We start from the raw sequence: 12,575 nt of genomic DNA on the forward strand, positions 1-12,575 counted from the left end.
CCCATTTGCACTATTTTTCAAGCCACATATTCATCTTTGCTATCCTGCTATTCTTACTCTAACGCACGATAAATGGTAGCAATCCAGAATTACTACCTTTGAAGTCCTAATTTTAGTTTTACTCCAAACTCCCTAAATTCAGCTAGTAGAACCTCATCCTTTTTAAAAAAAATATCATCGGTGCCCATATGCATTATGACAACTGGCTGTTCACACTCCCCCTCCAGAATGTCCTTCAGTGACTCAGACATCCTTGATCCTTACACAATGGATGCAACATACCATCCTGGACCACCGCTTGATACCAGAGACACACCTGTCTATTCCCCCTACAAATGAATTCACTATCACTTAGTTTGCCACTTTTTTTCCTGCCCTCCTGTGAGCAGAGCCAATCATAAACCTGGTTGCTGCTGCTTGCCTGCAACAGGTGAGCCATCTCTCCCAACAGTATCCTCTGAAAATTGCCCAATCTTAAAACCAGTGAACAATCCACTCTGCTACTTGTACTCTTCAGTCTTTGACCTACCTTTTGACTAATAAAGATGCACCTTAATAAAAAGAGGATCCCTGTACTACTTTTCTACCTTCCTACTTTTCTTCTGTCTGCTGCTCACCCATTCCCTATCTTCCTCAGTAATTTTTATCTGCGCTGCAACCGACTTACTGAAGGTGCTATCCACAATTCCCTCAGCTTCACGGACGTACCAATGCAAATCCAGCCACAGCTCCAGGGCTGTCAAGTAGTTAAAGAGGGAAGTACTACCAGAGGCATTAGCTCCTACAAGTCATTAGAAAAATGTGTAGTGACAACAGGCCAGTGGGCATCCAATAATGCCCAAATTTAAAAAAGGAGGACAGAATATAGAGGGAATTGCAGATCAAGAGAGATTAACAGAAATGAAAAAAAGAGAAATCTTACTCTAAGAGACAACAGACCATCTACAAATTAGAAATATAATCATGAATAGTCAACATGGATTGCAACCAACATTAGAGCTTTTTTGAGATAGTAAAAAGTAGACAATGGGAGTGTAATACAAGACGGTTTATCAGGATATTCACAAAGCTTTTTATTAAGGTGCACCTTATTAGTCAAAGGGTAGGTCAAAGACTGCAGAATGGATTGTTCACTGGTTTAAGACAGAAAGGGCAATTTTCAGAATGGAAAAAGAGATAGGAAATGACACCCCACAGGATCTATGCTGGAACCACTGCTGATCAAAATTTACATGGACTTCAGATGCATTTTGACAACTGCAGTAATGTGACAAGATCAAAATTCAACCTATCAAATTGCAATAGACAGGCAAGAGTTGTGGTTCTTCAGTTTCACAATCTCCATGTGTGGATGACATTCAATTAACATCAAGGGAGCTTACACCAAGAGCAGCATCGAGGCACATGGTTAGCACCGCTGTCTCAGGGCCAGAGACCCAGGTTTGATTTTAGCCTTCTGTGACTATCTATGTGGAGTTTGCAAGTTCTCCCAGTGTCTGTGTGGGGATACTCTGGTTCTTTCCCCACGCTCCAAAGATGTGCACATTATGTGGGCAGAGAAATAAACTGCTTTGTCCCTAAATACAAGTCAAGATACAAATCCAGCCAAACCTTGTATAGGTCATTCAAGTGCTGTCCTGACACTTCGTGACCATTATTATTATGGTTTAGAAGTGAAAACAAATTCCTGGTTGTTCTTATTTCCCTTTTGTAATAGTATCTGGTCAGCTTTTGACAGCATTTCCATTCAAATAATGACAATTTTAAAATAAGTTTGTTCTTTTTATACTTTTTTGTAAGATGAACAAAATATTTTGGACTTTAATGTTATATGTGTAGTTGATGTGTAAGCTAGCATTTAAGATATAATGATGCAGATTCTTTGTAAAATGGAAGATAAAACTATTTGTAAGATGAAGTGCAATGATTCCCAACTAATAACACATGTCGGTCTGTCACTGGAGCGAAGCACATATCTTCATATGGCAAAGAAAAGGTAAGTTTGACCATATAATTCATATTATGGTTCCAAACAGTATTTTATGACCGCATATTTTTCCCCCAAATGATTGTGCATGCATTTGTAAGATCACTGGAGGGCACAATATGAAGAAAATTGGGATTGAAGAGATATTTTTTGTGAAACTGAAGAATCAAAACTCTTGCCTGTCTATTGCAACTTGATGGGTTGAATTTTGATCTTGTCACATTACTGCTGTATCCAGTACCAAAGTGCTCAAATATTCCATTACCACCCATTGCACTACACATTAGTGATCTTACAACATAGCGGTGAACTCTTCTGCTAATTAAACCAAACACACAAAAGATCACCTCGCCTCCTAATCTGTTCAAGTAGGAGAGACAGAGAACTCCCAACTTCCACTATTTAGAGAAACAAAATATCAAATTTATTCCTTAACTCTAAAAAAGTGAACATTAAACAACTATTTACACTGCTAAACCTCCTTTCTCCTGACTGCTTGTTATCTGCTTCCAACTCTAGAACCATCTTCTGTTCCAATAACAGACCATATTACAATTACATCAACTTAGTTTTCAAAACCAGACAGCAGTGGTAGTCTCCGGTGTTCTCCTTCTCTGGGTGTAGATCTCAGAGTCATCTTCGTAATTTTGTGCAAAGGTGTTTCATATGAAAAAAAGGTACCTTTGATAGAGTGTTTTGAATGGCACTCTCTCTAGACGGCAGTTTACTCTCTCTGGCTAACTCTCAAAATGCTTCTTTTTACCCCAAATATCTGATCATCTCATTGGTCTGATGCTGTCAAAATATTACATTCAAATTAGATTAGGTTTTAGCATCTTGGGGCATAATTTAAACTGATTAATTAAATTCGAACTGTTGTGAAAACAGCAAACCAAATTCAGGTATGGCCTCCATTGGCCTTTGTCTCTGCGTTCAATGCAGAATGAGGAATCAAACCCGGATGACGTCAACTTTCATGTGCCTCAAAATGTTTAAATAATTAATTCCTTGAGGAGTGGGGTAGGTTAGTGAGCTGAAAAAAAAAGTTTGTTGAAAGGTTTGTGTTTGGAAGGAGGTTGACCTTCCCATGTCCCAAGAATGTCACCTCTGCTTTTGCAAATTCTGTTATGTTTATTAAATGTTTTCCTTCTTGTAATCAAAAAGCTCTGCCAACTGTACAATGGGATCTTTCCATGACTCACTAAAGACCGCTACATCATCCAGATAGACTGCACACAGCTTGTTAACCCAGCCACAACTCTGTTGATGTATCTTCAGAATGTGGTGAGTGCATTCTTCATTCCAAGGGCAAAGAGCATCACTTTAAACCGATATAGCCCATTTGGGGTTATAAATGCAGAAAGCTCTTCCACTTTCTCTGATAAAAGATACCTATCAATAACCACGGAGTAAGTCAAATGTTGCAACGTTACTGGTTTGTCCAACTTTCTCTGTACAGTCTTCCAATCGTGGTAGTGGGTAGGACTCCGAATTTGTTAGAGCGTTGACCTTCCAACAGTCCACACAAAATTGTTGAGTCCTGTCAGGTTTGGATACTAACATAAGGTGCATGGGAGAAGGATTCACATTTTTGGATTATTGGAAGCTGTTTTGGGGTAGAAGTGACCTGTACTAGGACAGATTGCACTTGAATTGGAAGGAGACTAATATACTGGCAGGGAGATCTGCTCGAGAGGATTTAGACTAGTGGGGGCACCCAGGGAGAGAGTGAGTGAGGAAAGAGATTAGAGACTAGTACTTTTGAGAAAAGAAACTCAAACAGGCAGGGACAAAAGCACAGAACAAGGTAGGACTGATAAATCAAACTGCATTTATTTCAATGCAGGAGGCCTAACAGGGAAGACAGATGAACTCAGGGCATGGGTAGGAATATGGGACTGGGATATCATAGCAATTACAGAAACATGGTGCAGGGATGGACAGGACTAGCAGCTTAAATGTTCCAGGATTCAAATGCTATAGTGAGGATACAAAGGGAGGCAAGAGGGTGGGAGAGAGACTGGCGTTTTTGATAAGCGATAGCATTACAGCTGTAATGAGAGGGGATAATCCCTGAAATACATCCGGGAAGTTACTGGAAAATATGAAAAGGGATGCTCACCTTATTGGGATTGTATTATAGACCCCCTAATCGTCAGAGGGAAATTCAGAAACAAAATTTGGAAGGAGATCAGATCAGTGGTCTCTAAGAATAATAGGGTAGTTATAGTAGGGGATTTCAACTTTCCAAACATAGACTGGAACGACCAGTGTTAAGGGCTTAGATGGAGAGGAATACATTAAGCATGTACAAGAAAACTTTCTGATTCAGTACGTGGATGTATCAATGAGTAAAGGTGCAAAACTTGACCTACTCTTGGGAAATAAGACAGGGCAGGTGACTGAGGTGTCATTGGGGGAGCACTTTGGGGTCAGCGACCATAATTCTATTAGATTTAAAATAGTGATGGAAAAGGATAGACTAGATCTAAAAGTTGAAGTTCTAAATTGGAGAAAGGGCAATTTGGAGGAATTAGGCAAGAACTTCAAGGAACTGACTGGGGGCACATACTTGCAGGTAAAAAGGGACGGCTGGAAAATGGGAAGCCTTCATAAGTGAGATAAGAATCCAGAGACGGTATATTCCTGTTAGGGTGAAAGCAAAGACTGGTAGGTATAGGAAATGCTAGATGACTAAAGAAATTGAGAGAGTTTGGTTAAGAAAAAGAAGGAAGCATATGTCACATATAGATATGAGAAATTGAAAAAATCCTTCGAAGAGTATAAAAGGCAGTAGGAGTATACTTGAGGGAGAAATCAGGGAGGCAAAAAGGGGAGAGGAGATACCTTTGACAAACAAGGTTAAGGAGAATCCAAATAAAGCTTTTAAGAAACACATTGAGGAGAAAAAAAAACAAGGATAACTAGGGAGAGAATAGGGTCCATTAAAGATCAGCAAAGCAGCCTTTGCATGGAGCTACAGGAAATGGAGGAAGATGCTAAACAAGTATTTTGCATCAGTGGTTACTGTGGAAAAGAACATGGACAATACAGAATGTAGGGAAACAGATGGTAACATCTTGAAAATTGCCCATATGACAGAAGGAAGTGCTGAATGCCTTGAAACACAAAAGTGGATAAATACCCAGGATCTGATCAAGTGTACCCTAGAACTCTGTGGGAATCTAGGGAAGTGATTGCTGCGCCTCTGGCTGAGATATTTTTCCATCAATAGTCACAGGTGAGGTGATGGAAGACTGGAGGTTGGCTAACATGGTGCCACTAATTAAGAAAGGTGGTAAGGACAAGTCAGGGGACTATGGACCAGTGAGCTTGACGTCAGTAGAGGGCAAGTTGTTGGACAGAATCCCAAGGGACAGGATGTACATGTATTTGGAAAGGCAAGGACTGATTACGGATAGTCAACATGGCTTTGTGCGTGGGAAATCACATCTCACAAACTTGATTGAGTTTTCTGAAGTAGTAACAGAGGATGGATGAGGCAGAGCAGTAGACTTTATCTATGTGGACTTCAGTAAGGCATTCAACAGGGTTCCTCATTGGAGACTGGTTAGCAAGGTTAGATTGCATGGAATACAGGGAGAACTAGCCATTTGGATACAGAACTGGCTCAAAAAGGTAGAAGTGGTGGTGAAGGGTTGTTTTTCAGACTGGAAGCTTGCGACCAGTGGAATGCCACAGGGATTGGTAGTGGGTCCACTACTTTTCGCCATTTATGTAAATGATTTGGACGTGAACATAGATGGCATGGTTCGTAAGTTTGGAGATGACACCAAAATTGGAGGTGCAGAAAACAGAGAAGGTTACCTCAGATACAATGGGTTTTTGATCAGATGGGCCAGTGGGCTGAGATGTGGCAGATGGAATTTAGTTTAGATAAATGCAAGGTGCTGCATTTTGGGAAAGCAGTAAAGTCGTAGGGAGCGTGACTGAACAAAGAGACCTTGGAGTGCAGGTTCAGTAGAGTCGCAGGTAGATAGAAGAGTGAAGAATGAGTTTGGTATGCTTTTCTTTATTGGTCAGAGTATTGAGTATCGGGGTTGGCAGGTCATATTGCGGCTGCACAGAATATTGGTTAGGCCACTGTTGGGATATTGTGTGCAATTCTGGTCTCCTTCCTATTGGAAGAATGTTGTGAAACTTGAAACAGTTCAGAAAAGATTTACATGAAATGTTGCCAGGGTTGGAGGATTTGAGCGAGGGGGAGAGGCTGAATAGGTTAGGGCAGCTTTCCTCACAGCGCCAGAGGCATGATGTTATAGAGGTTCATAACATCACGAGGGGTATGGATAGGGTCAATAGGCAAGGTTTTTCCCTGGGGGTATCCAGAATTAAAGGCAAAAGTTTAGGGGGAGTGAGGAAGAAGGGAAAGATATAAAATAGACCTAAGGGGCATATTTTTCATGCAGAGGGTGGTGCACGTGTGGAATGGGTTGCCAGAGGAAGTGGTGGAGCCTAGTACAATTACAATATTTAAAAGGCATCAGAACGGGTAACCGAATAGGAAGGGTTGAAAGGGATAGGAGCTGGGTTCTGGCAGGTAGGACTAGATGGAGATGGGATATCAAGTCAGCATGGATGAGTTGGACCGAAGGGTCTGTTTCCATGCTGTACATCTCTATGACTCGATGTTGCCAAATCCTGCATTTAGAGTCAAAGGTGCTGGTTGTATTACTGCCTGCAGCGTACTTACCATTTGGCATGTACGGCAAACATTAACCACATCCTTGTGCATTCCAGGCCAACTTTTGTACCTTAGCCTGGAGTTTTCCTTACACCTTGGTGACCTCCTACTGGTAGTTCATGTGCTACCCGTAACACTTCCAGTCTGTATGCTACCTGCAACACAATCGGTTGCACTTCTGCCTATTTCTCCTCTGCATGAACCTGCCATGGTCTCCATTTTCATCTGGGATTCTATCTTTAAAAGATAATAACCTTCAGGAATGTTCTAACTCCTTTTCTGAGTATGCAACACACATCTTTTATTGTCTAGTCTTTCTATTGCAAGCCTTAAGCCTTTCAGGACTAAACACTTCTGCCTGACCCTCTGCCTGTTCAGGCTTTCCATGCACCATTACATCAGACAGGGTGTCTGCTAACTGAACCTCAACTCTTTTGTTTTTACTTCATGCCGAGACTTATGATAGTGGGATCTTGTTACTACACAGTCTGGGACAATTCTAGGGTATTTTTCTTTTAACTCCTCAGCTCCCTAGTCTTCCTTTGGCTTCTCCACAAGAAGCATCACTCCCACCTTCGATCCTGCTAAATTGTTCCCACCACCAAATTGTATTCCTGGAACTGACACTCAAATCACTCCCACTGTTACTTCCCCAGTCTCAAGTTGGCCCTCCAACCTGATCTTACATAGGCAAACACTGAACTTCTCTCCTCTATCCCCCAAATTACCACTCTCTGGTAATAGGTTAGAAAGAGTGCAATTATGTTCATCTCTTACTATTAGACACTGGTTAGATCCTGTATCTCTCAAAATTATAGCTTCTTTCCATTTTCTTCCTGTTCTGTCTCAGGGAACTTTACCCAGAGGTGAATTCTTTTATAGAGATCAGGCAGTAACTCCATACCCAGCCTGTGCACTCTCATACAGCTTGACTTTTCTTGGGGTTTCCTTTGTTACCTTGACTAATGCCACTGGTTTAGCTTCTTTTCCCACAGTGCCTTTCTTTAAAGAAAAACCAGCACTGTGATTTTACATGCCCCACTTTCTGGCAGTGAAAACACTTTTTCCCAGTGCCTTTCTTAAGCCACTGGCACTAATTTTCTGCATCCCATTCCATTAGTGAAAACAGATGCCTTTCATCTCCTTTCCAACCGCTTGGGCTTCTTTTAAAGCGGTGGTGAAAAATTACCAGTGTGCTCGGTTTTCTAGGGTAGGACCTCCCCTTCTCCCAATTTCTATCCCTCATAGGATGAAATTTTTGCCGGAAGCCAAAAACTTGATCTGATGCACCAATGGATATTTATCTGCCATCTCTGCCGCCTTTCTCACTTTTTGAACTTTGCGCTCATCCACATGAATTTTGATCATCTCTGGAAGTGAGTTTTTAAAACTCCTCCAGCAGAATATTCTCTTGGAGTCTCATTGGTCTTATCTATTTTTTTGGAAAGGACCACAACCATCTATCAAAATTACTGTTTAATTCTTTCAAACTCAACAAGTCTGACCTGGCTCCTTCTTTATGTTTATGAACAGTTGTCTATATGCTTCTGGTACCAATTCATAAGCATTCAAAATAGCCTGTTTGATGACTTCATAATCTCTCGAGCCCTCATCTGACAGTGCTGCAAACACCTCTCTAGCTGTGCCTAGCAGCTTAGTCCAAACTAGCATTTCTCAAGTCCTCTGATCACTCCATCTGCCTGGCCAATTTTTCAAATGAGACGAAAGACTTTGACATCTTTCTCAAAAGCGTAGCAGTGTTTAAACATATATCACTACCTTCTCTCCATTTCCATCCTGTTAACTTGACTGTCCTGACTAAGTTGCAACTTCTGAAGTTCAAATTCTCTTTCCAACTCCATTTTGCTCAATTGTATCTTATGTTTTCTTTAACAACTCGACTACATTGGTCTATTTGTCTGACAGCCTTATAGTGCTTGACTAACTCCCTTACAATTTCAGCTTTCCTTTTGTCCCTGGTTAAGCCCAAATCTAACCTCTTTACGAATTCTAAAAGTATAGTCTTTTTCTGTCCTTCTAAACTTTCTTGGTAAACTTGGTAATCATCTTCAAATCCTCTTTAGTAATTTTAAGAGCTATTTCCCTTACTTTTAATTTAACCAACCACAAATAACTACACAATTAAACAAATTGCCTCACCTACATTTATTTAAATATCTATGACTGTAACCAGCAAGTGCTTAAATCTGCTGGGATCCTTGTACCCCAGATCCGTCCAAATCTCAGGTTGGATATGTCTAAACTTGTCCAAATCAAAAATCCGAGCCCTCAAACTGTTACAACACGGCAGTGAACTCTTCTGCTAATTAAACCAAACACACAGAAAAGTTCACCTCACCTCAATCTGTTCAAATATGAGTGACAGAATTCCCAACTTCCACTATTTAAAGAAAAAATAAACAAATTTATTCCTTAACTCAAAGTGAACATTAAACAACAACCATTTACAACACTATGCCTTATTTCTCCTAACTGCTTATTATCTGCCTGCAACTCTAACTAACTAACTAACTATCTCCTGTTCCAATAACCAAATCATATTACAATTATATCAACTTAATTTTCAAAATCAAGCAGCAGCGGTAGTCTCCAGTATCCTTGTCCTCTTGGCTATAGAACGCCCTGGGTCGTCTTTTGTCTTTTGCTGCAAAAATAGGTTTCATAGGAAAAAGGTACCTTTGATAGAGAGTGTTTTGAATGGCAGCCCAGATTAGATTAGATTAGTTACAGTCTGGAAACAGGTCCTTCGGCACAACAAATCCACACCGACCCGTCGAAGCACAACCCACCCAGACCCCATTCTCCTACATTTCCCCCTTCACCTAACACTATGGGCAAGTTAGCTCGGCCAATTCACCTAACCTGCACATTTTTGGACTGTGGGAGGAAACTGGGGTACCTGGAGGAAACCCACACAGACACAGGGAGAATGTGCAAACTCCACACAGTCAGTCAGTCGCCTGAGGCAGGAATTGAACCCGGGTCTCTGCTAACTACTGTGCTCACTCTCTCTGGCTAACTGTTTTCTTTATGCCCCAAATATCGGATCATGTCGTTGAGCCAATGTTGTCAAAACATTACATTCAAATTAGATTGGGCTTTAGCATCTTGGGGCATAGTTTAAACTGATTAATTAACTTCGAACTGTTGTGAAAACATAGCAAACAAAACTCAAATATTCGTGTCAAAACCAAGTGTTACATATTTTCAATTTTTCAGTACACTGATGGCTAATCAATCAGTCACATGACAGATGCCTTTACTTACTCTTAAAAAAGGTACAATACACACCAACTTCATAACAGTAAAAAAAAAGCAGGAGGCTTTATTGCTATGCAGATAAATTAATCTACTTTTTAAATTTTCACTAAACCTGAACTGAACTTCAGTAAGACCACTTACTGTGGAAGGCAGTTATGGAAGATTTTGATAGACGAGAGATATATATGTTTCCATTAATGGGGAATAGCATAACTAGAAGCCATCAAAACAAGATAGCCACAGGGGAAAAAAGAAATTCAGGAGAAACTTCTTTACCCAATCGATGGTACATGAAATGCACTGTCACAGTGACAGAAGGTAACAGATAGCAATGATGATAGGTTTAGATGCAAAAAGATGGAAGTAGGCTTATGTCTAGGCAAGTCTTTCTGCACTACAAGTTGGGCTGAATGTTTCTATACAGCAATTCCTTTGTAATTGAGTATATGGATGAATGCCTGGGTGCACTTGTATACACACCCAATTTGACGATTTTGTATATTCTCAATTCCGAATAACTTATTTAATAGAAATGACAATTCTCAGATCTAACGGCTTCAAATCAGAAACTATTCCAATTAATACATAAAATTTCAGATGTAAAGCTTTCTACCGAAATATCATGGCTCAAAATGTAAGAGATACCACAAATTACATCACCTCTCACACTGAATGAAGTTATTTATAGTACTTACAAGGCTAGTCGGTCAAGTACAAAACATACATTCTCACACTCCGCTGTGAGGCAAGGCCGTGCCTTGGAATAATTCTGTATAGCCACAGTATATACTTCCAACAAAGGCAGAGGATTATCAGAGATTTTCCACTTCCCAGCATACTGTACAAGAGTCTGTAATGAAAAATTAAAATTTCAGTGTTTCTAGTGCATAATGATACAAAAAGCTTTCTCAGCCTGAAGCTCAGTTCTTAACGTTCAGGGTAATTTCTTAACATGTCAAATTTACCATAGATTGCATTCATCCATGATATTTTGTCTGGTGCAATTTTTACTTTTGCTCCAAGGTTGATCGTCAGACTCTGCATGCATTAGAATCCTATTGTATCTTGGACCTTGATTCTGGAAATCCAATTAAGCCAAGTTTGCATGATTGACTATTAATTTTATTCATACAACTGACAAAAACTGGTATACATTATAACAAATCTGTAAAGCTGTCTTAATCTTGTCACTTAGTAGAAATTTGGGTACCCTTGTTACCAACCTCTGTATAAAACAGAAAGTCTGCCTTCCTATTCACCTTATGTCCATCAATCTTATATATCAGAGGTACCCTTTCGACCGTGGCTGCTCAAAGAAACAAACTTCCCCATCCAGTTGCACCTCATAGCTTAGATATTCCAGCATCCTCCTAAAAGTTCTTTTGTACCCTTTCATGTGCAATCACATTTTTTGTATTATGGCAACAAGAACTGTACACAGTACTCCAACAGTGGTTTAACCAACATCGTACAGAGTTCCATCTTGCCCTTTTATTCAAAGCCTTGGCTAATAAAGGCAAGTACCCATATACCTTCTTAGACACTATCTACTTGCTCTGCTACCATCAGGAATCTGTGACTATGTGCACCAAGATCCCTCTGGTCTTCAGTAGTTTCCAGGATGCTACCTGTAAGATACTGTGTTATAGGTTAACTTTCACTAGCTTACTACATTCATTAACACCAGGTTCCTGTTCATTCATTCATAACCCCTTACTAACCCGTTATTTACTAATAACGGTTTCATTATTCATAAAACCGCAGTTTTGGAGTATATTTTGACTATCATACGCCAGTGTTGGACTGGGGTGGACAATTTTTTTAAAAAAATCAAAACACCAGGTTATAGTCCAACAGGTTTATTTGGTAGTACTAACTTTTGGAGCACTGCCCCTTCGTCAGACAGCTAGTGAGGCAAGATCATAAAACATAATGTATAGCATAAGATCACCGTGCCATGCAAACTAAACTAACACCTCTTAATTATGCAAGCAGACCACAGACACACTTAATCCCAGAAGCAGCAGCTGGCACCTAGTACATGTTTTAATCCACATCAACTTCCAGGACAGAAGCCTCTCAAACCTTTGTGTCCTATAGATAAAGGAATGGAATACCATGGTAATGGTATTTTAAATGGTCACACAAAAAGGGTATTATAGTCAGTTCTATTCACAATAGCTGGCAGGGTATGAAGCACCTTGAAAGTGCGCAGAGGTGGTTTTCCAGAATGGTCCCACAAATTGAAGTTTAGTTACAAGACTAAGATATGAAAACTGGATATTTGTCCTTGGAGGTGGAAGAGAAATCAGGAGGTGCGAAAACATTTTGATCAGGTTGATAAAAAGCTGTTCCCATTAACTGATGGCACAAGGAATAGGCAACACAATTGGGAAAGACATACAGGATGGTATGGGGTAAAAATGCTATGAGTAGCAATTTGAAACCTGCTACCCAGATGGGCAGAGGATGCAGGGATTCTTTATTTCAGAAAACTAGATGAACAACTGAGGGAAGCAAATTTGCAGAGCTACAGCAACAGCAGGGAACTGGACTAACTAGATTCTCAAGCCCAAAATGTAAAGTAACAAATAGTACTCC

General features: G+C 40.2%; 1 protein-coding gene across 1 annotated transcript in view; it reads right to left on the reverse strand.

The window, feature by feature from the left end:
- The window catches only part of LOC140483138 (zinc finger protein 292-like), a 208,054-nt gene that overhangs the window by 139,281 nt on the left and 56,198 nt on the right, over window positions 1-12,575 (reverse strand). The window contains exon 2 of the mRNA XM_072581126.1: window positions 10,670-10,824. Coding sequence (XP_072437227.1) covers window positions 10,670-10,824 — 155 coding nt within the window. The remainder of the gene's footprint in view (window positions 1-10,669; window positions 10,825-12,575) is intronic.

Source organism: Chiloscyllium punctatum, chromosome 11 (assembly GCF_047496795.1).
Source record: "Chiloscyllium punctatum isolate Juve2018m chromosome 11, sChiPun1.3, whole genome shotgun sequence".
In the NCBI taxonomy this organism is placed as follows: domain Eukaryota; kingdom Metazoa; phylum Chordata; class Chondrichthyes; order Orectolobiformes; family Hemiscylliidae; genus Chiloscyllium; species Chiloscyllium punctatum.